Source organism: Perognathus longimembris, chromosome 17 (assembly GCF_023159225.1).
Source record: "Perognathus longimembris pacificus isolate PPM17 chromosome 17, ASM2315922v1, whole genome shotgun sequence".
In the NCBI taxonomy this organism is placed as follows: Eukaryota; Metazoa; Chordata; class Mammalia; order Rodentia; family Heteromyidae; genus Perognathus; species Perognathus longimembris.
In genome coordinates this window covers 16,803,781-16,830,564 of record NC_063177.1, presented here as the reverse complement: position 1 = coordinate 16,830,564, position 26,784 = coordinate 16,803,781, and the positions used below count along the sequence as shown (strand labels likewise).

The 26,784-nt window shown below is 47.5% G+C and overlaps 1 protein-coding gene across 2 annotated transcripts in view; it reads right to left on the bottom strand.

The window, feature by feature from the left end:
- Slc43a2 (solute carrier family 43 member 2) overlaps nt 1-9,033 on the bottom strand; it is a 44,254-nt gene extending 35,221 nt beyond the window's left edge. The window contains exons 1-2 of one of the 2 annotated variants that reach the window (XM_048367184.1): nt 8,961-9,033; nt 7,907-8,109 (exon numbers count right to left, since the gene is read on the bottom strand). In XM_048367184.1, coding sequence (XP_048223141.1) covers nt 7,907-8,066 — 160 coding nt within the window. In that variant the 5' untranslated portion in view covers nt 8,067-8,109; nt 8,961-9,033. Of the gene's footprint in view, nt 1-7,906; nt 8,110-8,295; nt 8,864-8,960 lie in introns of those variants that run through there. The other variant, XM_048367183.1, reaches the window with a different exon arrangement.
- Nucleotides 9,034-26,784: the final 17,751 nt, after the last annotated feature.

Below are 26,784 nucleotides of genomic sequence, written 5' to 3'. Positions count from 1 at the left end.
CCTGAGTCCAAGGCCCAGGACTGGCAAAAAAAAAAAAAAAAAAAAAAAAAGAATTAAACTAAAAAAAAACACAATAAAAAACCTTATTTAAAAAAAAAAAAGAGAGATACTGAGTTCAGACCTGGATATAAGCAAGAAGAAGAGGGTGAGAAAAATAAATAAGAAGCAGGGGAAAAAAGAAAGCAGTTATGGTGATTCCTGCCACATGTTAACCTCTGACCAACAAGCTCTGCTGCGGACGTGCTGAGATTATGGGGCAGAACACAGCCTCTGAGTTCTAATTTTGGTTCCTCTGTTACACATGAACAACCTTGAGGAAGTGACTTGATACTGTTCTATCTCGGTGTCTTTATCTGTAAAATGAACATAATATTACAATAGTATGTACATCAATAATTTTTGGAAACATCAATGAGAAAGTCAAGATGGCGTTCTATGAGTATGGTTTAAGTGGTAGAGCACTTGCCTAGCATGTACCAGGCTCAGGGCTCAATTCCTAGTAGCACAAAACAAAACAAATCATAACAAAACAAAACAATAAGCCAGGTGCCAGGCTCATGCCTGTAATCCTAGCTACTCAAGAGGCTAAGAACTGAGAGGATCAAGGTTCAAAGCTAGCCCAGGGAGACATTTCCAAGAGACTCTTACCTTATGATTTAACTAGCAAAAAATCCTGAAAGTGGAGGTGTGGTACAGTGCCGGCTTTGAGTGACAAAAGCCCAAGTGAGAGTGTAAAGCCCTGAGTTCGAGCCCAGTACCAGCACAAAAACAAAACAAAACAAAACCCAGATAACATTCTAAAGCTCACACAGGCATGGGAAGCCCTCAGTAATAACAGTTAAAAGTCACCACTTTTATTACTATGATTGGAGGCTGGGGATGAAGGAAAGGACTGGGCCTTCCCAGCGCCTGGGACACAGTTTTGTGTCTGCTTCATGCACGGTTCTGTGTGTCTAGTTTCCCACTGGGCCGAGAGCGCTGAGGGCTGAGGGCGGCAGGCTGCTTGGGTCTGGTTACCTTCAGGTCTTGGCTCCCAGCAGGCCCTGGCCCCAGCAGTTATTTACTGAATGAGTGAAAACAATGGAACTGGATCCTCACAGCCAAAAGAAAAGGAAAGAGGATGTACAGAACCCAGGTGCAGATAGAGGGGATTTAGGGAGATTAGAGCCACAAGGTTAACTCCCAAAATCACAGGTTCCTGGTTCTGCCGCTTTCTCCCACTTTTCCAAGAATAGCCACCACACAAATGCCGAAACATATGGCAGACAGAGTCCTCTGAGCCCATTGGGACACAGCTCAGAACAGTCCTGTGTTGCCGGGCTGCAGGCCGGAGCTGCCGGCTTGTGCACTATGGGGCAGTGCAAGGAAGGGCAGAGTCACAAGAAAGCGCTGGTCTCAGATGTCAGCCCTGCCACTAACAGGAACTAGTCCAGCAGCTGAGAGACAGGGCCTTCATCCAGCAGTGGCCATTTCCAGGTCTACATGCAGATATGAACCAAGCAGCCTGGATGTGACACAATGGACGGTGGAGGGAAGGTCCCCGGATGGCCTAATTGCGAGACCTGATGGTGATGTGCAGAATCTGGAGCCCATTACTGCACTCTGACTTGTGGAGGGCCACAGCTCTGCCACTGCAGGGAGCAGTAAGGAGCCAAGGACAGGAGAGACAAGGCAGAATGGCCTACAATGAAGGGCACCAGCCCCCTCCTCCCCATTCCACAGTCCCCCGGAAAAGAAACCATAGCTGGCTCCCTGAATCCATGATTCTTTTCTTTGTTTTGTTTTGTTTTGTGGGGTTTTGTTTTGGTTTGGTTTGGTTTTTTGGCCAGTCCTGGGGCTTGGACTCAGGGCCTGAGCACTGTCCCTGGCTTCTTTTTGCTCAAGGCTAGCACTCTGCCACTTGAGCCACAGCACCACTTCTGTCCATTTTCTGTATATGTGGTGCTGGGGAATTGAACCCAGGGCCTCATGTATACGAGGCAAGCACTCTTGCCACTAGGCCATATCCCCAGCCCGCTTCTTTTCTTTTAGGTTTGAGACTGGGCCTCAAATTCGGTACCTGATGCTTTCACTCATTGGCTGGCAACTCTACCTACTGACCCAGGCCTCCAATCTCCTATGAAAATAAAATCACTGGTTGGGGCTATAGCTCAAGTGTAAAGCACTTGCCTAGTATGAATGAGGCCCTGGGTTCCATCCTCAACACCAAAGGGAAAAAATACAAGGCATGTTCCCAAGGTAGCCTCCGCTTCAGTGGGCCTAGGAGTAGAAACATCTAAAATTGCCTGGAGATGTGGTCACTCCATTACAAGACGGGGCCTCCAAGAAAAGGGGCCAGGTGGAAGTGAGAGTATCTTTGCCTCTGTCACCCTGAAGCTACTATGCACAGAAGCAGCGACCTCCATACTGGGCTTCCATCTGCCAATGAACCCACCTGGCCCTCTGCCCTCCTGCCTCCAGACAGTGATGTCCGGCAACAGATGAACCCGGGTGTTGGAGGGACTAAGTGGCCCCTCTTGTCTGCCCAGGGAGCAATTTGAGAGTGTTCCTTGCTCCTGGAGAGAATGAAACCTTTGGCGAGTCCAGAAGTTTGTTGGCAGTAAACAGCCCACACACATAACTTCAGCCCCAAAAGATGTCCAAACTCAGGCCAGCCTACACTGCTCCTCTCCCTGTGCTCCCAGGGAGGTCAAGACACAGACAGACAGATAAGCTTCCAGAAAGTACCAAGCCCTGGGCTGCCCCTACCTCCACCCTGGCCCCTTTGCTCCTGGCCTAGAAGCTGAGCTCTGGCCCAGCCCAACCTGCCTGCCTGGGGTCTCACCTGAAGTCTGTTTACTAAACAGATGCCTCCAGAATGGGCAGCTGGAGTGGCCTAGCCTGGCCCAGCTGGAGAGGGCAAATGAAGAAGACAGACAAGGAATTGGTGTGGCAGAGTGTGGAGAAAACAGAAGTAAGGCTGCCAGGGCCAGGGTAGACAGAACAATGACTTACACTGTTGAGCCCCACTCAGAAGACTCACAAACAAAATCTTTACAGAGAAAGCTAGGGAAGAAAGAGAGTGCTCGACCCTACTCAGACTGTCCAGAGCCTCTCCAGGGTCAAAAAGGGGCCTCCTCGCCCCAGGAAAACAAAGAGTGGGGAGCCTCCAGAACAACTCCCCGAGAATGCTGAGCGCCAAGGGGCACAGAGCTAGCGGTGCCTCTAAATCCCCAGGCTGCCCTCTTTTCTGGCTGCTGATTTCTGAGGCCCTCCCCTCCAGGGTGTGGGTGTCTGGCTGGCCCTACTGAGGGTACCTGCCCCAGGATCTCCTGTCTCTCTCCAGGCCTTAGTCTATCCGGCAACAGGAAGCAGCACCTCAGTCCAGCGGCGGGGAGATATGGGTGAGAGGTCAACTGAGCCATGGAGCAAACAAGAAGCAGGACTGTGGTCTGTGGTCAGAGTGCCAAGCCCCTCATGGAGATTGCAGTGCAGCCTGCTCCGGCAGAGAACCTGTGTGCACTAGCCATGATGTTACTATGTCCAGTTGGGGTTCAGTCCCTGGATTGTTGAGTGACTGCTGGCTCTGGCCCCATGTTCCACATGACCGGAGTTTCAGAGCAAGTAAGTCACTTGCCAAAGGTATAGGGAAGTTGGACTTGACTCCAGGCTGTCAGAGCCCAAAACTCCTGTTGTTAACCTTTAGGCTGTGAGGATGCTATCTTCCCCAGTTAGAGGAAGGCTGGAAGGACAGAACAGATCTGGAAAAAGGTTGTCACATAGCATCAGGGGCTATGCCAGTAGCTTTATTATCATCTAGAGAAAAAGAGGATGCTCCATGGCCCTCCCACGAGGTACCTGAGAGGCAGCCCAAGCTGGACAGGATCTTCATAGTACATCAAGAAGCCAGTGGACACCAAGCACTGGTGGCTTATGCCTGTAATCCTAGCTACTCAGGAGGCTGAGATCTGAGGATTGTGGTTTGAAGCCAGCCCAGGCAGGAAAGTCTATGAGACTCTTATCTCCAATTTACTACCAAAAAGCTGGAAGTAGGGCTGTTCAAGGGGTAGACTACTAGCCTAAGCACAAAAGCTCAGGGATAGTGCCCAGGTACTGAATTGAAGCTCCAGGACCAGCCCATACACACACAGATACACAGACACGGACATACACACACACACACACACACACACACACACACACACACACACGCAGAGCCAATGGAAGCCGATGGATGTTAGGGGAGGGAAATTAGTCATGAAACGTGAAGGAGAAAGGCCGGGTTATTGGTGACAGCCAAGGGCACTCACTCTTTTCTGTGACACATCCTGAAACACAAGTCTTTGGCTCTTCTACTCATTCCTATGAAATTTTGTTTTAATTCAAAATAAACTGGGGATGGGCTATTGATATAGCTCGGTGATAGAATGTTTGCCTGGCATAGGTGAGGCCCTGGGTTAACCCCTAGCACTGCAAAAAGAAACAAACTGGGAGAAAAGAAGTAAAAAGAAGCAGAATGTCATAGTACTATGGAAGATGAAGCAGAATTGCACATTGGAGGCCAAGCTAGGTTAAAGAGAGTTCAAGCCCATGACCAACAAAAAGAAAGTGTCTTGCCTGTAATTATAGCTATTCAGGAGGCAGAGATCTAGATGACTTCAGGTGGAAGCCAGCCAGGACATAGAAGTTCACCAACTTCATGTCCAAAGTAACACCCCAAGAATAAGGCTAGAGTTCAAATCCTACTACTGCAGGGAGTGTTTGGGGTTGTTGAAGCAACAAGGACATCTGTCTACAACTGCACCCTGGCTTGGCCTTGCTTCCCTGGGGAGAGTAGCCCCCTGCCCTCTCAGAGCCCCAGGAGCCAGCTTCTCATGGCCACAGGCAGTGGCCACAGTGATCAAGAGCAGAGAACTGCAGTCTGCCTTCAGGTTTCTGGCTTGGCTATGACTTCCTCTAGCAGGAGTGGGGGGGGAGGGGAAGATTTCCACTTTCATAGCTCTTACTTCACTCACACCCAGCATGTGGCAAGCCCTCAATGGTCCCTAAGAGCCTCTTAGAGGTGAACTGGGTCCCGGTCCTCCTCTGTCTCCATGGCTCCTCTTCTATCTTGAGAATAAAACCCAATCTTCCCAAGTGGCCTCCTGGATTGTGCTTATCCTGGCCTCTTCCCACCCCCCTGGTCATCTCTGCTGGGACAGTCCTTTCCTCTCCTTGAAAGTGTTTGTTTGGTCTCTCCTCCAAGCTTCAGCCTAAACCTCTGGGAGGTCCCTACGCAATCCCTGCTATCGGTCTCTCTCCCAGAAGCATGAAGTCTGTGTGTGATGGTTTATTTGCTTGGCACCTCCAGCCCAGCACCTCACCAAATGTTTACTAAAGTATAGACTAGATCAAAGAGGAGACAGGACATCCACAGGTGGCCTCATCCTCCTAAGCTGACCTTGCTACTGAGCAACACAGAAAATAAAGAGATCAAGTGTGGGCTGATTGCTACAGTTGGCCACCAAGAGGCCAAAAGGACACAGCCCTGGGGAAGCCCCAAATAGAGATGCCAGTATCCACACCAGAGGGACTCGGGAGGCATCCAGCCGCAAAATGCATGAAATGCCAGGACCTAGCGCCCCAGCCCACCCGTCACCCATCACCCCTCACTCCTCCCATGTCTTGTGGCAAGGCAAAACAAAGGGACAACAGCTATTTTCTTTTCTTCTCTCACCTCACCATGCTGGAACCTAACACCATGTCTGGAGCCAGATTCTGGCCACTGTCCCAACAAAGAGTTCTGGGAATCTTTCAACAGGTTCAGGCAAATTTCCTTTAGAGAACAAACTCAGCATCATTCTGAAAAGCAACAAAAGGCTGAGAAACTTGCATCAGCTGTATACTGGTCAGCTCTTCAAAAATCTAATTCCATAAATGTAATAACTGGCCCAATTGCTTCTCTGCCATTCAGCCATCCAAGTTTGATATAATATTACGCCTGAGTGCAAACCATGACCCAAACGTTACCAGGAATTCCCCGTAAGTGCAACACAGGGGATTCTAGCTCCAAAAGACAACAGGTTAAATGGATTCCAAGAAGCAAGGAGCAGGGAAGCCGGGAGATAAGCTGTGTGGAATCAGCAGGCTTTCCCGCTGAGCATGCTGGATCAGCCAGTTTGCCAGATAATCAGAAAAAGCAAAATCAAAAGCAGGAGCAAAGGCATGGGATAAGAAGTTGATGTTCAACCCACAATCCTGACCCTTCACCTTTACTACGGTTTGTAGGAGTGACCTGTCAAGTCTCTCCAGGGCTTAAATACCAATTTGGCACTGTTGGCATAATCTCTAGGATCCCTCCCACCCAAAGAAAGAAGCCAAGATTTGGGGGAGTTGCGTGACCACCAGCCCACTTTGGTTAATACCATACAATAAATTATATAAAAGGACAGTCCATTAAAAAAAAACAAAACAGTCCCTACTATATGACCTTCCCAACACCACAAAGTTAAAAAAAAAATTGACCCCAAGAGTCCTCTAGTCCAGGTGAGATACAAAAAGCTTTGTCTAGGGATGGTATTCTTTTTCTGTTTTTTAAATTCTCTGTGTACCCTGAGAGGAAGAGTCAAACACTCTAACCTGTTCCTTCCAGAAGAGTCATTAATCTCCAAACATCTCTTGGATAAAAAAGAAAGCTAGAGCAAGGAACAAGGTCTGACTCTCATCTCCCAAGATTTCTTGCTGATGTGGGGAAAGGTCTGCCAAGAACCCTTAGGCCATTAGGAAATGTTTTTGAGTGGCTAAAGGCTAAAGGTTGATTATAAATGATATACTTTCTGCCCTCTCCCTGACAACCTCCAATTCCTTCCCTTTCTCCTGCCCTTAACCACTCCTGCCAAGTCTCCCTAGACACTGTGATCCTCAGGAATCATCTGGACAGAAAGGAAAAAGGAGGATTACTGGCAGCAAGAACCTATCCAGGGCCTTTTCTTCTTCTAAGAGTGCTAGAAATAAAAGGCATTGCAAGGGCGAATCAGGGAGTCAACTCTGGGGTATCTCCATCACCAGGGAATCAAGCATTTGGATGGAGAGATTTTTGAGTAAAACTATTATTCAGCCTCTGTTGGGGGCAGGAAGGAAGCCAAGGGAAGTCTTTCCTACCCAGTTGCCTGAACAGCAGGGTAGAGTTTAGAAACTGAGCCCTTATGGTGGGCTTTCCTGCAGCAGTTAGAGGGGGAAGGTTGTAGGGTGGTCAGGTTTCAGGTAGGCAAGCATCTTCCTTCAGCCTGCCTTCAGCACCCGGAGGTGCAGAGAGAAGGGAGCAAACCTAGTATCATTTCCCTTACTGTGCCCTTCCTCTTCCTGCCCATGGGGTTGGAAGGCCACTGAAATGTTCTCACAGTTTGTGGAAGGAAAGGACCTTTGGAGACTCATAAAGCAAAGAAAAAAAAAAGACAAGAAATTATGTCTGCAAGCCCTTAGAAGATTCCATAATAGCCTGACTGAAAAACATCCTTGGGGTGGAGGCAAAGCCACTTCCTCCCTCTTGCCGTACCCAGGCCCTGAATCAAGAGTTCTTTTCTTACAACCAAAGAGCAACATGTTTATTGCAAGGCAAGCGATGTTCCAGGCCGTCTGGGCAAACAGAAGTCCAGCAAGGTTCCTAGGTAGTAGAAAGAACTGGATGTGGGAGTTTGGGGTCTGTCACAATCCCCAGGTCCAGCAAAGCAGAAGAGTTCAAGCCTCAGTTTCTTCATCACAAAACGAGGAGTATAAGACATATACCAAACAGACTAGGATGAGGATCCTAGGGCCTTTGGATCCGGGACCACTGAGCAGTGGTGGGAACATCATTGCTGGCTGGGTCTTGGCCCCCGTCCCCCTACTCCCAAAGCTCCACTCGAGGAGCCAGCCCGAGCCCCCCACCCCCACCCCGTCCCCGTCTTACCTGGCTCAGTACACAGGTAGGAGTAAAAGCCTTCCGACTTGAGCATGATCAGCAGTGAACCCCAGCCCAGGAGGACTGCTGAGAAGAGGAGGTTTTCCAGCACAGCAGTGCAGGCCATCCACCAGCGGCGCCGATGGGCAGTGGCCAGGGTGGGCGCCATGGTTCGAGGCGGCGCGGCTGCCCGGCTCCGGCTCTGCGACCACCTGCGCAAGAACCCGCGGTCAGTGCGGGTCCTGAGCAGCCTGCAACCGCAGCCCCGGGCCGCTGTCTTAAGGCGCGGAGCTTGTCACCCCTTCCTCGGCTCCCGCAGTAGGTGTGCGCAGCGACATAAGCAAGCCCCAACCCTACCCGGGATCCAGGACACCCCAGAGCCCGTGGCTGGCTCGTACCGCTGCCCGCGGCTGCGCTGACAAGGAAAGAAGATTTCTCCCTCAGCGGACTCCGAGGTAAACTGAGGCAAGGAAGCATGAGGAGATTAACGCATGCTCAAGGACATGGAATGAGTGCCAGACCCAAGCAGGATGACATAGCTAGTGTGGGGGTGGGAAGCGGAGGCCGCTTGAGATACGGCCACCTGGGCAGGGGCACACCTGAGAGCTGCCACTCCCAGGGCCCCTAAGAGGCGCCCGCCCGCCCGCCCGCACTCAAGACCCTTCCCCAGAGCTGGTTCCTCCAACCACAAGATCAGCATTCGGAGCCCCGGAACGGCCCGCCCACGGCGCGCTCATTGGTCTGGCAACACAGGAACTGCTGCGCCATTGGTCACAGTCCAGGTCGCTAGGCGCTGCGGCCACGCGAACCCCACACTGGGGAGGTGAAGCCGGTTCAAACCGGCGGCGCGAGCCAGCTGCACGACCCCCGGTTCTGGGCTGTGACCTCCGTCCGCAATTAGCCTGCTTCCGTAAAGGCATATCCACCGCCCTCTATCCCCCAGCTCCCTCTTCTATTTGTCATCTCTTCTCCTCGTCCGCCTGGTCTCCCTAAGCCCCTGCAAGTGCGTCTTCTGCATCCCGCACCCTCTCCTCAGGCCCGGATCCCGGGAGGCCCAGCTCACCCGGCTCCTACTGGTGTGTGTCGGGCCCGCCCGGCACCTTTTCTGTCCCCTTTTATTCCAGCCCTTTTATTCCGATCCTAAGATGAAGAAGCAGAGATGCCCGCTGATTGGCTGAGTGGGAGCTGGAAACAGGCGCTGGCCAATCAGCAGCCACCCGCCCGCCCCCCGGCAAGCAGAAGCCGGTTCCGGCCGGACTTGGAGACAAACAAGAGAGTTGAGACGGGCGGGCGGTGGGGTGGGGGGCTGGGGATCGCTGGGGGTTGTTCCTCGGCTCGGCTGCCCTGAACCCGAGTCACCGCCGGGCCGGGAACCCCCGGGAGCCTTGATCCTAGCCTCCCCAGACGCTGTCGGCAGCCCTGATCCTGGGCCGGTCGCCCGTCACGGCGATCCTCCGTTCCCCGGATTTGCCCAGCAGCACGGCGGGACCCTCTCTACACCCAGCTGGGCTCCCGCCTCCGCTCCGCTCCGGCCCGCTCGCTGGTCCCCAGTTCCACCACCCCCGTCCCCCGCGCCCAGGGCGCCACGCCTGGACGCCTTGGCTCCCCATGGGGCTGGTCAGCTCGGGAGGCACCGACCTTTCCCTCCTCACCCCCACCCCTGTCTCCTTCCCACCCAGCGCTGCAGCCCCTGCTTCCTTGATCTTGTGTCCTGGTCCCCAGCCGGGTGCATTACGAGGGTCTGGGATCTGGGGCCCCTGTCCTGGCACGGTGTACATCTATTTTCCCTGCTTTTCAGATTCACAGGTCCTTTCACCGGCTTGCTCCTCATAACTGTACCCTGAAGATCTATATACAGGAGTATATAGTTGGGGGGCTTGTCTGTCCCGTATGGAGGGCAGTGTCTCCTCTGGTCCTCAGACTCTGGGTCTCCCCCCACCACCAGCACCACCACACACACACCAAGCCAGCTCCTACGCTGCTCAGTCCCCATGGCAACTCCTACCCAGACCCGTGCTCCCTGCCCTTCCTCCCTGTTCCCCGATGTCCTTCAGGTAAGGGTTTTCTTTGCTGGGCGTCGCTGCGAACAATGCCAAGCATCTCCAGGGATCTAGGAGTCTCTGGCCTGTCTCTAGGTCCGCTGGCTATGGCCCGAGAAATTGCCAGGGCAGGCAGATGGAGCCACGGTTCTGAAGATTCCTCTGCCTGGCTACATCTTCCTGGTCACAAGTCCTAATTCAACCCTAGAAGACTCGGTATCCCCAGATTCCTTACACTGTGGAAGCTGCTTTACCCCTGAGCCCGGAATCCAGCAGCCTCCTTGCTCCACTTGGATCAGTCCGCATGCGCCCCCTGCTGTCCGGAGCCCGCCGCTGACCAGTGCAAGGGTGGCCTTGTCCAGACAGGGAGAGAGATCTATGGGTTTGAGGGAGTCCTAGCAGGTTACCTGTCCTGTGACCCAACCGGCATACTCTCATCCCTTTAGGGGCTTTAGCTGTCACTTGACACTTGTCACACCACAGGCCCTTCACCACTCTTCCCTAATCGATCTGCTCAAGAGCCTCTCCAGACCTCCAACATTTAAACAATGTACTGTCTCCCTCAAAACTGTGTTGTCATTCTCCCTCAAACAATAGCACTTTTATCTACTGAAGTAGATCCTCCAACAAATATTTGCTGGCTACTCCTCCACCCCCCACCCCCCACCACCATTACAGCAATGTCTCCAGTTTATCTTATCCTTCCATTTTCGGTATCTCAATCTCTGCCCCACAAGTTTAACTCTCAGTCCATCCTAGTGAGCTATGAGAAATACAAATTTGATCTTGTAAGCCTGACCTCTACCAAAATCCTTTAGAAACTACCTTTTGTTCTGCAAGGTGAACTTCAAGTTCTCTAACCCCACAGTGGCTCTTCCCCACCAACCTTTCTCCCCTCTACAGGCTGTTTGCCCTGCCTGATCCTAAAAGATTCCCTCAGATTAAATTACTTGTGGTTCCAGTTTCACTGTTCTCTCATCTTTGGTCCTTACCATGTTATGCCAAGTCGCGAAACGACTACCAAGAAGGCCACTGAGACTCAGACATTCCGAAATGCAAAAGCAAGTCTTTATTCAGGCAAGCTGCAACTCGGGCCTCGTCCTACCCACCGACACAGCGGAGGTTAGGAGGAAGCCCCAAGTTGCGATTGCACAGGGCTTATAAAGGCAAAAAACAAAGTTACAGCCATCAGGTGTTCAAGCAAGATTAGGACACAGGTACAAATCTGATTGGCTCAGGGCTCAAGGCACTCTGGGGGCAGTTAGAGTTAAGCATTCCCAGTGTTTAGAGGTCTCGACCGGCTGGGCCCTAATAAGCTTGTCCTGAGTTTGCTCACAGGGCCTGCTTATCTCAGGTTCACGTGGTAAAGTGGGGCCTGACTTCAAAGTCTGGCTCTTCATTTCCTCCTTTTCTCTTTGGTACCTTAGGAGCCAATCATGGCTCCATTCTGTCCATTTCAATGGCTTGCATGTCTAGGGGATGATATAGAGATAAGTCATGGGCCAATAGAGCCCAAAGTAATAACCAAAAAAACAACTCTGGTCCCTTGGTTTTAAAGGGGGGGCTGATGGGTGAAGATCATCCATCTTCTGTAGCTTCTTCAGGCTGACAGAGGGACACTGACCTTACCTATCCAGGAACCTATAACCTTACTTTACCAAGGGACTGCAGGATTACTTCAAACTGGAAATTAACTTTCAGCTATACAGACTTACCATTAGCTGTATAGTGTTTAGTATCCAAATGTCAGCAACAAAATAATACATAAACTTCTCAGCTGTGCTCTAAGGGTCGGGTGGCTATGCCCGTATTCCTGAGGAAGCCCAAAACTACCAATGCCTTCTTGCATGGGACTTTACAGGACTCCTGCTAGTTGCTAAAATAAGGGGGTCACCCCACCTTGGAGTGAGCTGCCAAAATAACATCAACATTAGCCAGGGTAGCAAGGAAAGAAGGCAAAAAGAAAATTATAACAATATTCAGTCTCACTTTTTCTTGAGGCGAAGGCGAAGTGGCTGAGCCGGGTGCTTGGAGACCTCCCATGTTCTACCACGGTAGTCATCGTCCAGGGCAAAGGGGTCAGCTGGCCTGGCGTGGGAGCAATGGACCCAAGTGGCAATGCTGTCTACCTTGAGGGCGGTGGGAGTAGTCAGTAGCACTACGTAGGGTCCCTTCCACCGTGGTTCTAAGGATTTGGGGTTATGCCTCCGGACAAACACCCAGTCCCCTGGTAGGGACAGAAGCGGAATCATATAATGCCTTAAGTTGGGGCCACATATTCTTGTGCGCGAGCTGCAAATAATCAAGTTTACACAAAAATTCAGTATCATCCAAATCAGCAAACAATTCAGTCTGAAGGCTAGGGATAATGGGCGGGGGGTACCCGTACATTATTTCAAAAGGAGTAAAGCCAAGCTGATAGAATTTTCTTACTATAAGCAGAGCAAAAGGAAGGAGTGACACCCAGTCTGTGCCAGTCTCTAAGGCTAATTTAGTTAAGGTCTCTTTTAGAGTCTGATTCATTCTCTCTACCTGTCCTGAACTCTGGGGTCTATAAGCACAATGCAATTTACAATCCATCCCCAGTGCAGCGGCTATTCCCTGACTTACTTTTGAGACGAAGGCCGGTCCGTTGTCCAACCCAATGGTGGATGGGAAGCCATACCTGGGTAGGATTTCTTCCAGGATCTTCTTAGCCACTACATTCGCAGTCTCATGCTTTGTTGGATAGGCTTCAACCCATCCTGAAAAGGTGTCTACAAAAACTAGCAAATATTTGTATCCAAATTTTCCAGGTTTAATTTCTGTGAAATCTACTTCCCAATACACGCCTGGCCTATCCCCACGGAGGCGAGCTCCTTTAGTAACTTGATTGGGGGCATTGGTGAGCTGACAGGTCTTACAATTTTTAACAATATCTTCAATAAGTTGATCCCCTTGTCTAATTTTCACTTTGGAGTATTGGAGCAAGTCCTGCATTCTTCGGGTTCCCATGTGAGAAGCTCGGTGGATTCTCTTAAGGATCCCCTTACCCAGCCCTTGTGGCAAGATAAGTTTCCCTTCACCAGTTTTCCACCAGTTTTCCTTCTCTGTCTGGGGTTTTGTGGGCCATGGGAATTTTCTTTATCCACTCCAAGTCTTCTTGGGAATACTGGGGCACAGGAGGCAAAGCTCGTGGCCCTGGGTCTACTAGAGTCATTACTTCTGCTCTGGGCTGGAGGGCTGCTTCCTTAGCTGCCTGGTTGGCCAGATTATTCCCTCTAGTCACCAAATCAACTCCCTTTTGATGACCCGGACAGTGCATAATGGCAATCTTTGCTGGTTCCCATAGGGCCCGGATGAGGCTTAAAATCTCCTGCTTGTTTCTAATGGCCTTTCCTTCGGCTGTCAGTAGCCCCCTCTCTTGGTAGATGGCTCCATGGACGTGTATGGTGACAAAAGCGTACCGACTGTCCATATAGATATTTAGTCTCTTTCCTTTTCCCATCTGTAAGGCTTTTGTTAGTGCCACTAGTTCTGCTCTTTGTGCAGAAGTTCCCTGGGGGTGTGCCTCTGCCCACACTATCTCAGTGTCCGTAGTAACCGCCGCACCCGCATACCTTTTTCCATCCCGAATGAAGCTGCTGCCATCGGTGAACCAGGTGTGCTCGGCATGTGATAGCGGCAAATCCAGCAAGTCTGGCCGGAGGCTATGTGCTTGGGCCAGGATCTGCTCACAATCATTTAGAGGCGCTTCCAGATCCGGATCCGGCAGCAGAGTTGCTGGGTTTAATGCTGTAGGTACACAGAAGCTGATACGTGCCGGGTTAAGTAACAAGGTCTGGTAATGGACCATGCAGGCATTGCTCATCCATCAGTCGGGCGGTTGTTTTAGCACCCCCTCTAGAGCATGTGGAGTGGCCACAGTCAGGTTCTGTCCCAGAGTCAACTTATCTGCATCTTTTGCCAAGAGGGCTACTGCAGCTATTATTCTTAAGCACGGAGGCCACCCAGCGGCGACAGGATCCAATTTCTTTGACAAGTAGGCGACTGGTCGTCTCCAGGGCCCAATTGGCTGGGTGAGCACCCCTTTTGCTATTCCTTTATTTTCAGCCACGAACAATGTGAATGGTTTATTCACGTCATGTAGGCCTAAGGCTGGGGCTTCCAGAAGGCTTTTCTTGATTGCCTCAAAGGCTTTTTGCATCTGCTCAGTCCAATGAAATTCTGGGAGGTTTTTGGTGGCTTCATATAGAGGCTTGGCCATCTCAGTGAACCCAGGTATCCACAGCCAGCAAAAGCCCACTGTTCCCAGGAATACTCTGACTTGTCTGGCTGACTTAGGCACAAGGATTTTCAGCACAGTCTCTTTACATGCATCTGACAGCCAATGCTTGCCCTCTTTTAATATAAAGCCCAGATATGTGACTTCAGGTTTACAAATTTGTGCCTTTTTAGTGGAAGCCCTATAGTCCAAATTGCCAAGAGTCTTTAAGAGCCTAGCTGTTCCCTTTAGACAGCTATTTTTGTCTGGAGTAGCTATTAACAAATCATCTACATATTGCAGTAGACTTATTCCAATATTTTTGGAGCGGTACTCACTCAGGTCTTCATGTAACGCCTCATCAAAGATGGTAGGTGAATTCTTGAATCCTTGAGGCAGCCTGGTCCAGGTCAATTGACCGCTTATCCCGATTTCAGGATCGTGCCAAGTAAATGCAAAGTAGCTTTGGCTCTGTGGGGCTAAGGGCAGGCTAAAGAAGGCATCCTTTAGATCCAACACAGTATACCACACATGGCTCGGTGACAGGGAGCTCAGCAGGGTATACGAGTTTGGGACTGTTGGATGAATGTCCATTACTCTCATTAATTTCTCTCAAGTCTTGCACTGGTCTGTAATCATTAGAATTAGGCTTTTTTACAGGCAACAGTGGAGTATTCCAGGCTGACTGGATGGGCTTCAGAACTCCTAAATCTAACAATTTTCTGATGTGAGGAGTGATCCCCTTCCTTGCTTCTAGTGACATAGGGTACTGGCAAACTCTTACTGAGTCAGCTCCGGCTTTGATTTCCACAAAGATTGGAGGACGATGTTTGCCAGTCCCATTCCCCCAGTTTCTGCCCATGCTTGGGGAAACGCCCATAGCCACTCATTTTCCGGAGACTCAGGCTTGGGATGCTGGTATAGCCTATACTCCTCTTCTAACTTGCTAGTTATTAGTATTCTAACAGGCTTTTCTCTTGAGTTCGTCACAGAAGCCCCACAGCCTGTGACTGTATCTGAGCTTTCATTTTTGTTAAGAGATCACATCCAAGCAATGGATAGGGGCAGTCAGGGATGACTAAAAATGAGTGGGTTACCTGGCCTGCTCCCAAGTCCACTGTTCTTCGAGTAGTCCGTTTATAGGGTTTAGTGCCTGTCGCACCTTGGACCCATGTTGTTTTAGTGGACATCGGCCCTCTTGGGGCTTGTAATACTGAATTTTCTGCTCCCATATCTACCATGAACATGACTGGATTCCCCTCCACTTTCAATGTTATCCTGGACTCAGGGAGGGGATCTGAGCCCCGACTCTCTCAGTCACTGTCCTCAGCCATCTCTAAGGCTGGCAACACTCTTGATCCTACTTTCTGTTTTTCCTCCTTTTTCTTGGCTAGCTCTGGGCAGTTTTTGATCCAATGCCCCTCCTCCTTGAAATAGGCACATTGATTCTTCCCCACTCTTGATTGGGGTTTGGGCTCCTGCTCCTTACTTGGAGAGGAGGACTGTCCAAAGTTTCCTGCCTGCACAGAGGTCAGGATTTCCCTGAGGTCCTTGTATTGTGCCTGTTGTTGCTCCAAAATTCTAGCCAAATTCCTTTCCTTAACTCTGTTCTTCTTTTCTTGTTTGATTCCATGTTCTTTGTCCTTCCTTTCCTGTCTTTGTTCTCCTGTTTCTCTCTTATTATAAACCTTTTCCGCCACTGCTACTAGATCCCTAACAGATTTTTCACCAAGCCTGTCTAGAGCCTGCAACTTCCGCTTTATGTCCGGTGCGGCTTGATTTACATAGGCAAACATAATCATCTGAGCAGATTCCTGGGTCTCAAGATCATACAGGGTGTATTGACTAAAGGCTTCCACAAACCGCTCAAGGTAGGCTGCCGGACTTTCACTTTCTCCCTGTCTAATATCATAAACTTGGGTCATATTGGTAGGTCGGCGAGCCACCACCTTGAGACCTGCCAGCAGAGCCTGGCGATAGACAAGGAGTCGCTCCCTACCTTCAGCCGTATTGTAGTCCCATGCTGGTCGGGTCTCGGGAAAATAGGTAGCAATCAAGGCAGGATCCATGATGGGCGCTCTGGTGGAGCCGGGGATAAGTCTCCGAGCCACTTCCTGGATACGATCTCTCTCCTCAGTGGTGGAAAGGACCTGTAAAAGCTGTCTACAATCATCTCAAGTGGGCTGGTGAGTGAAAAGTATAGTTTCAAGCAAGCGAATTAAATCCTGGGGTTTCTCAGAAAAGGGGGCATTTTGGGTATGCCAATTGTAAAGATCACTAGTAGAAAATGGCCAGTACTGGTTTCTCATCACCCTGTGTCTTTGGAACGAATATTGGGGTAGGGGAAGGAGTGGAGGAGGGAGTTGGTAAGAAAGGCCGAACCCAAGCTGGAGCGTCCCTGTCATGTTCCCTCCACACGAGTTCCCTCCATGTGTCTATATAAGGAACCTGGTCTAGATAGCCTGAACGAGGGGCGTCAATTAGGCATTGTAAAGTCCTGATCTTAACTATGTCAAAGCTCCCCTCAGGTGGCCACTTAGCTCCCTCAAGGGTGGGCCATTCTGACTTGCACAAAGTGATCCGCTTTTCCTTCTTAAGGGCCACACCTTGGGTCTGAGCTATCTCCTTGACCTCCCTCCAGTGAGCTAGGGTCAAATCTAGGGGGCTAGATGGAGGTCCCCAAGATAGAACGTTACCCATAGCTCTGATCAGATGTTCAGTCCAAAAGGCTACAAAAAAAACAAAACAATACACAGGAGGAGGAAAGATGGCGCCGTCACAGTAGGGAGGCACCCCGACTCGCTCCAACTGAATAGCGAGCTAGAAACTCCAACACCCAACACCCCATCAAGAACCCAGCAAAACCAGCAGCCAGAAGCAGTGGAGATAAGCAGGAAAACACAAAGGAGTAAAAAAGAAGAGCCAAAAACCTACACGGAGCCGGAGACTCTCCGGGGCACCCTCCCCCCACCAGCCGACCCTGGCCCAAACAGGGCCAGGCTGAGAAAGGGGAACCCGGCGATCGACAGACAGGCTGCTGGGAGCGCAGAATCCAGACAGCGGGACCCCACGGACACTAGGGAGGGTGCAGACCAAGACATACGGCGGCGATGAGAAGTTTGGGTCCACACCAGGTTCGGATAGATGGCAGTTGGGGAACCCAGCGCGGCAGAAGGGGGGAGCCGGGGATGCCACCATGACACTTCGCCACCTCCTGAAGGACCAACGGCTGCGCGGGACACACACACAATCCAGGATCAGTGAGTCCCCCATTACCCCCTTCCCCAACGGGAGACCAGCTATCAGAGACCCAAGCCCTACAAAGAAGCTAGATCTCCCTCCCTCCCCCTCCCCACCCCGAGGGAACAAAGAACCCCCAAAACAGGCGGGAAGCTCCCATCAGGCGCTGGAAAGTCGGTTTAGCAGGGGAAGGGCGGAGCAGCCCCAAGGCCACACAGGATCCTGAACTGGCTAACAATATGCAATCTCGGATCAAATATCCAGCGAAATTGGAGTTCACATTCGAAGGGAAAACCAGATCTTTCCACACCAAAGAGGAGCTAAAGGAGTATGTGAATAAAAAACCAGTCCTACAGCGAATTCTAAGAGGGGAGCCCCACCCAACAGAGATCGTACAAGACACACAGACAGAAACAGAAAGAAACTACAATAGCCAAAGCCCAACAGAAAGAACAGCTCACTAAAGACAAGAAATAAAAAAAGAGGAAAAAACAGCCCAACAAGAAAATGGAAGGAGAAAAAACACCCTTATCCTTGATCTCTTTAAATATAAATGATTTAAACTCTCCGATAAAGAGGAGCAGACTGGCAGGATGGATCCGCAAACAAAAAGTTGACATCTGCTGCCTACAAGAGACCCACCTTACAGCAAGAGCCAAAAACAGGCTCCGAATGAAAGGATAGAGCAAGATCTACCAAGCAAACGCACCTACCAAAATGGCAGGTGTAGCCATCCTGATCTCAGACAAGCTGGACTTTTCATTAAAATCAACTCAGAAAGACAAAGGATACTACATATTAATACAAGAAAAAATCCAGAATCAAGACATCACGGTGATAAATGTATACTCACCGAACAAAAGAGGCCCTACATATGACAAGCAAATTCTCACAGAATTACAGAACAAGATAGACGCAAACACAATCATAGTGGGTGACCTTAATACCCCACTCTCTCCAAGAGACAGATCCAACACCCAGAGGATCAGCAAGGGAGCTGAGGACCTAAGTAACACCATATCCCAAGTGGATCTGACAGACCTATACAGAATCTTCCACCCTACAGAGACCCAATACACCTTCTTCTCAGCAGCCCATGGATCATATTCCAAAATAGACCACGTCATAGCCCACACAAAGAACCTCAGCAAATACAAAAGTATTGACATCATCCCATGTATTATATCTGATCAGAGTGGATTAAAGGTAACCCTCAATAACAAAGGATACCACAGAGGCTATACACACTCTTGGAGGCTAAACCCCACACTGCTATCCAACACTTGGGCCACAGACAAAATTAAAGATGAAATCAACGAATTCATAAGCCACAATGACAATGAAAACACATCACAAAGAAACCTATGGGACACAGCTAAGGCAGTACTGAGGGACAAGATCATTGCCCTCAGCACTCACATTAAAAGAATGGAAGCAGAGCAGGTGAATAACCTCACGATGAAACTAAAACAACTGGAGAAACAAGAAATGACAGAATCTAAAACAACTAGGAGGAGAGAGATCACAAAGATTAAAGAAGAGATAAATCTGATTGAAAATAGAAAGACCATTCAACAAATAAATAAGACTAAAAGCTGGTTCTTTGAGAAAATAAATAAAATTGACAGACCCCTCGCAAGACTTACAAAAAAAAGAAGAGAAGACACTCATATACGTAAAATCAAGGACTCCACTGGAAAAATTACAACAAGTACACACAATATTCAAACAATCATAAGGAGCTATTTCCAAAACCTCTACTCAGCAAAAAACAATAATTTTACAGAAATGGATCAATTCTTAGAGAAGTACAAACTGTCCAAACTGAACCAAGAAGAAATAAATCAACTAAATAAACCAATAACTTACAGTGAGATACAGGAGGTAATCAAGAACCTCCCACCAAAGAAAAGCCCAGGCCCAGATGGATTCACCAATGAATTCTACAAAACCTTTAGTGATGAGCTAATACCACTACTCCTCAAACTCTTCCGCGAAATAGAAACAGAGGGAGAAATCCCAAACTCATTCTACGAAGCTAATATCATACTCATTCCCAAACCAGGCAAAGACCCAACAAAAAAGAGAACTACAGACCAATATCACTAATGAACACAGATGCAAAGCTCCTCAATAAAATATTAGCTAACAGGATCCAGAAACTGATCAAGAAAATCATACATCATGACCAAGTAGGCTTCATCCCATAGTCACAAGGATGGTTCAACATCCGTAAATCAATCAACGTAATTCACCACATAAACAGATCTAAAATTAATAATTACATTGTTATCTCAGTCGATGCCCAAAAAGCCTTTGACAAAATACAACATCCATACCTATTAAAAGCTTTGGAGAGAACCGGAATAGATGGAACAGTCCTCAAAACAATAAAAGCCATATACAACAGACCAACTGCTAATATCATATTAAATGGAGAGAGACTTAAATCATTCCCCCTAAACTCAGGAACAAGACAAGGATGCCCACTCTCCTCACTTCTTTTCAACATAGTGCTGGAATCCCTAGCCATAGCAATAAGGCAAGAGGAGGACATCAAAGTGATCCACATCAGCAAGGAAGAAATCAAGTTATCCCTATTCACAGACGACATGATCTTATAGCTGAAGGACCCAAAAAGCTCAGTACCCAAACTCCTACACCTAATAAACCAATTTGGCAAAGTAGCAGGATACAAAATCAATCCACAAAAGTCAGCAGCTTTTCTGTACACCAGCAATATACAAACAGAAAAGGAAATCATGGAAACAATTCCATTTACAGTAGCCAAAAAAAGAATAAAGTACCTAGGGATCAACTTAACCAAGGATGTGATGGACCTATTTAATGAAAGCTATAAAAATCTAATAAGGGAAATCAAAGAAGACACAAGGAGATGGAAAGACCTACCATGCTCATAGGTAGGCAGAATCAATATAGTGAAAATGGCCATATTGCCCAAATTGTTATACAAATTCAATGCAATCCCTATCAAAGTCCCAGCCACATTCTTCACTGAAATAGAGAAACCAATCCATAAATTCATATGGAACAGCAAAAAAACCTAGAATAGCCAAAGCAATTCTAGGCAAAAAAAAGCAGTGCAGGAGGTATCACAATACCAGACTTCAAGCTCTACTACAGGGCCATCATAACAAAAACAGCCTGGTATTGGTATAAAAACAGATCGGAAGACCAATGGATTAGAATTGAAGATCCAGAAATAAAACCGCACTCTTACAGCCAGCTGATATTCGACAAAGGAGCTAAAGACATACAATGGAATAAACATAGCCTCTTCAACTACTGGTGCTGGGAGAACTGGGCAGCCATATGCAGAAAACTCAAAGTAGACCCAAGCCTATCACCATGCACCAAGATCAACTCAAAATGGATCAAGGACCTCAACATCAGACCTGAATCCTTGAAACTACTGAAGGACAGAGTAGGAAAGACGCTAGAACTTATAGGCACAGGAAGGAACTTCCTGAATAGAGTCCCAGGGGCACAACAAATAGGGGAAAGACTCGACAAATGGGACTACTACAAATTAAAAAGTTTCTGCACAGCTAAGGACATAGCCACCAAAATAGAAAGACAGCCAACGATATGGGAAAGGATATTTACCAGCACAGCAACAGACAAAGGCCTGATATCTGTCATCTACAGATAACTCAAAAAACTAAGCCCCTCCAAGCCCAATAAACCTATTAGGAAATGGGCAAATGAGCTAAAGAGAGACTTCACAAGAGAAGATATAAAAATGGCAAAGAAACACATGAGGAAATGCTCAACATCCCTGGTAGTAAAGGAAATGCACATAAAAACAACCCTGAGATACCACCTCACCCCAGTTAGAATGGCCTATACTCTGAACTCAGGCAACAACAAATGCTGGAGTGGGTGCGGGGAAAGAGGAACCCTTCTCCATTGTTGGTGGGAGTGCAAATTAGTACAACCACTTTGGAGAACAGTATGGAGGTTTCTCAAAAAGCTCAATATAGACCTACCCTATGACCCAGCCATACCACTCCTAGGCATCTATCCTAAACAGCAAACCCCAAGATATCAAAAAGACATTTGTACTTCCATGTTTATCACGGCACAATTCATAATAGCCAAAATATGGAAACAACCCAGATGCCCCTCCACAGACGAATGGATCCAAAAAATATGGTACTTATACACAATGGAATACTACATAGTGATTAGGAATGGTGAAATATTGTTATTTGCAGGGAAATGGTCAGAACTCAAACAATGTTGAGCGAGACAAGCCTAGAACACAGAAAACAAAGGGGCATGATCTCCCTGATATATGACTGTTAAGAAAGGGAGACGGAGAGACAGTAGAGACCAAGTCTGTGAAACCAAAAACTGCTTGTCAAATAGTATTCCCCACAGGATTGGGGCAGCGACCCAACAGTATGTAACTAAAACCAAACAATTACTCAACATATAAAGGTCAAAAATTGACATCTCAGGGGAATACAATAGCTCAAAAGCTATGTATGTGCGCTCATATAAGACTACTGTCGACATATTGTCTAATGTCAACATTACATTTAAAGCCCTAGGCGAACTTTCTTGGGCATGGCCACGTGGCTACTGTATATGTTCTTGATACATTGTATATTGTATATATGTCTACCTGACCTAGAGAAGGGATAGAAAAACAGGGCATAAGATATCACAAGAAATGTACACACGGGCTGGGGATATGGCCTAGTGGCAAGAGAGCTTGCCTCATATACATGAGGCCCTGGGTTCCATTCCCCTGCTCCACATATACAGAAAATGGCCAGAAGTGGCGCTGTGGCTCAAGTGGCAGAGTGCTAGCCTTGAGCAAAAGAAAGCCAGGGACAGTGCCCTGAGTCCAAGGCCCAGGGCTGGCCAAAAAAAAAAAAAAAAAAAGAAGGAAAGAAATGTACACACTGCCCTACTATGTAACTGTACCCTTTTTGCACAACACCAGGTGTTCAAGCAAGCAAGATTAGGACACAGGTACAAATCTGATTGGCTCAGGGCTCAAGGCATACTGGGGGCAGTTAGAGTTAAGCATTTCCAGTGGTTAGAGTTCTCGACCGGCTGGGCCCTAATAAGCTTGTTCTGGGTTTGCTCACAGGGCCTGCTTATCTCAGGTTCACGGGTAAAGTGGGGCCTGACTTCAAAGTCTGGCTCTTCAACCATAGCCCTTTCTAGGACAACATCTCTTCTGTGAAGCCTTCCTTAGCTACACTCCAGAATTTCCTTAGCTATCCATGTCCATTGATTGCATTGTTTTGTAATTATTCATCTGTGTGCATCTCCCCTTTTCCAATGACTATAAATTATTTGGGGGCAGGAATATGTCTTGCTCAACTTTGCATAACTAGCCCTTAATACTGAAGTATGAGCAGGTGTATGAGTTTGTAAATCAAAACACAAGTGAAAGTGGTTTTTTAAAAAAAGTATCTGGTTCAAAAATGGGAGCTGGTGGCTCATACCTGTAATCCTAGCTACTCAGGAGGCTGTGATCTGAAGATCAAGGTTCAAAGCCAGCCTGAGCAGACAAATCCAAGTGATCTTATCTTCAGTTATTCCCCCCACCCCAAAAAAAGCCTAAGTGAAGCTGTGGCTCAAGTCTTAGAGCACTAGCCTTGAGCAAAATGAGCTCAGAAACAGCTTGAAGGCCCTGAGTTCATGCCCCAGGAATCAGGAGGAAGAAAGGAAGGAAGGGAGGAAGGGAGAGAGGGAGGGAGGAAAAGAGGAGGAAAGTTGGAGATGTGACTCAGTGGTATAATGCTTGCTTAGCATGTATGAAAGACTTGGACTAAATCCTCAATGCTTCAAAACATAAAAATAAAACCAATAAAGTGCTCCTCAGGAGACTGAGACCTGGAGGCTCTCACAAGACCCCAAGTTCCCCTCAGTTCCAGCACCAAAAAATTAAAAAGTCATAAAGACAAACTCCCTCTAAATTAAAACTTTTAACTTCTATGGAGGAGAAAAGAAGGAACTCTAAATGAGATTTTAAATGCTACAAACTGAGTAACTAATATTCTTGATACCTAAAAGGCACTTACAGCTGGGGTATGGCTCAGGTGGTAGCTTTAGGCTCTGAGTTCAATCACAGTACTGCTAAAAGAGATTAATATCTTAATTGAAAACTGAATACCACCAGATAATCTATAGAAGAAATAAAAATAGCTATTAAGAACTCCAATCTTAGCTGGACACTGATGGCTCACACCTGTAATCCTAGCTACTCAGGAGGCTGAGATCTGAGGACTGTGGTTCAAAGCCAGCCCAGGCAGGAAAGTCCGTGATCTCCAATTAACCACCAGAAAGCCGGAAGTGGTGCTGTGGCTCAAGTGGAAGAGTGCTAACCTTGAGCTGAAGTGCTCAGGGGCAGTGCCCAGGCCCTGAGTTCAAGTCCCATGACTGACCAAAAAATAAAAGAAAGCACTTCAATCTTAGAATAATCATCACATAAGTGTAAGTTGTCATGAGACTGTGTATGCATATGTGTCTAGGGATAGAATTTTAGGGTCTTATATATGGTAGACAAGTACTTCTTTTTTTTTTTTTTTTTTTTTTTTTGGCCAGTCCTGGGCCTTGGACTCAGGGCCTGAGCACCATCCCTGGCTTCTTCCTGCTCAAGGCTAGCACTCTGCCACCTGAGCCACAGCGCCCCTTCTGGCCGTTTTCCATATATGTGGTGCTGGGGAATCAAACCGAGAGCTTCATGTGTAGGAGGCAAGCACTCTTGCCACCAGGCCACATTCCCAGCCCCTTTATCACTTTTTCAAAGAAGGTCTAGCATTTTCCTGGACCTGGATTGTGATCCTATTTATATTTCCCACTAGAGGTGGATGACAAATGTATGTACCATGCCCAGATTTTTCTGTTGAGATGAGGACTCTAAATTTTTGCACAGCCTGGCTGGAACTTAGATCCTTCTTGTGTTAGTCCCTTGAGTAGGTAGGACTACAAGTGTGAGTCATCAGTGCCTGGCCTCTTTTTTTTTTTGTCAGTTGTGGGGCTTGAACTCAGGTCCTTGGTGCTGTTCCTGAGCAATTTTGCTCAAGGCTAGTGCTCTACCACTTTGAGCTACAGCTTCACTTCCAGTTTGGGTTTTTTTGGCCAGTCCTGGGCCTTGGACTCAGGGCCTGAGCACTGTCCCTGGCTTCTTCCCGCTCAAGGCTAGCACTCTGCCACTTGAGCCACAGCACTTCCAGTTTTTTGAGTGGTTAACTGGAGATAAGAAGCTTGTGGAGACTTTTCTGCCCCATCTGGCTTTGAACTGTGATCTTCAGATCTCAGCCACCAGAGTAGTTAGGATTACCCAGCTTAATTTTTTTTTTAATTGGTGGTAGTAACACACCCATAATCTCAGTCCTCAGGAGTCTGAAACAGGAGGATTTTCAGTTCAAAGCTAGCCTGGGCTATAGAGCAACTTCAAAGCTAGTTTTGTTTTTTTAATGCTTAGAATTTATTTTATTACTACTTTCCTTGCCAAGTAAACATCTGGACAGGTTAGGAGTAATTTTTCCACAATTGAAGGACCTAATATTTCTTGGTCAATAGGTTTCTATGACATGTGAACCATTACTGGTCCCTAAAATTTCACAAAAAACTTTGCCCCTCAAGTATGTCAACTAGAGTCAATCTGTTATGAATGGTCTCTTGCTAGTACTCATCTCACTGCTCTTAACTTCTACCATAGATGGCAATTCAGGAAAGGTTTTGGCATACTCCATGGCCAGGGTCTCCGTATCTAGGTGATAACTTAGCCTGATGTGGCCACATGTGAATTTTCCAGGACTGAAATAGAAGCAACTGGAATAACTAAAGAATAAAATCTGGTAAGCTCATTTCCTCCCACTGATGGGAAATTTCTAATCACGCTTTTAATTTCTCTTCCTGTACTGGTGATCAAAGCCAGGCTTTGCACAGGCTGGCAAGTGTTCACCATATAATACCAACACCTGCTCTTACTAACCACTACCTCCCCCCCCCACCCCCACACACACAAAAGACGCAAACTGACTTTGTAAAATCAGGTTTAAAACTAAGCATGCCAATCACAAGCAAACTGTTTTTCCAAGTACCCACATTTCCCTTTAGAAGGATTTGTTTTTAGGGCATGTCTTAGAAAAGAAATAAAAGTAAATTAAAAATACAATACCTAGTGATACTAGTCATTTAATTTTTGTTGAGGTCTGTAGAATAACTCAATTTTTCTTATTACTAGGACTGATGATAAGCCTGGCTCTCCCAGTGAGGAAATTTCTTTCTCATCTCAGAGCCGAACTCCTTCCTGTCTGACTGTTCTTGGGTGAAGGCTGTGGCGTTTGCTGAGTGGGTTACCCATGTAGAGCAGTTTCTACCCCATCTCCTTGAGGATGATAGTTCACAGAATGAAGACAAAACAATGGATTAAAGCAAACTGAAGTTCTTAAGTTCTAAAGGGTTCTACCTCCCTACCACTTACTTGAAATATAAAAAGAGAAATGACATGTATGGAGTCCCACCATTAAGTTTACTTGAGTGGTTCCCTTTTTGTATTTAAATTCATAATTAAATTTAAAAGAAAAAAAATACTATAGATTGAGTATCTCTTATTCAAAATGCTTGAGACCAGAAGAAGGGTTTCAGACTTGGGCTTTCCATATCAACATTGTATCTCATCACAGGAGCCAAGGTTAAACAAATGCAAAGCTGATTTGTTATGAATAGCTTTTCAGCATGCCTGCATTTTTTTGTCTGTGAAACTTTACACTTGGGGTGTCCTGTAGGTATGCAAAAGTTTGGATTTCAGAGCATTTCAGAGTTAGGATTTTGAATTTAAGGATGCTCAACCTGGAAGTTTGAAATTAGAGCAGCTAACACACTGAGAGCAACATTTTTTTTAAAGGAAGAAAATCTCCAAATGGCTAAAAATTACTTAGTTATAAAAGAACAAATATAATTTACAGCATCAAAAATCTCAGAAAAGGGGCTGGGGATATGGCCTAGTGGCAAGAGTGCCTGCCTCATATACATGAGGCCCTGGGTTCGATTCCCCAGCACCACATATACAGAAAATGGCCAGAAGTGGCGCTGTGGCTCAAGTGGCAGAGTGCTAGCCTTGAGCAAAAAGAAGCCAGGGACAGTGCTCAGGCCCTGAGTCCAAGCCCCAGGACTGGCCAAAAAAAAAAAAAAAAAATCTCAGAAAAAATAAAAACAATGTCTTTCCTTCTAGAAAAGAAAGTGTCTTCTCCCCACTGTCCTCAAAAGGCTGAGTAATTCAGATTCAAAAACCTCAAAACACCAATGCCCTCAGCAATGTCTAAAGACTCACAGAGTGTAAAACTTTCTCATCCATACTCAGTCAAGTTACT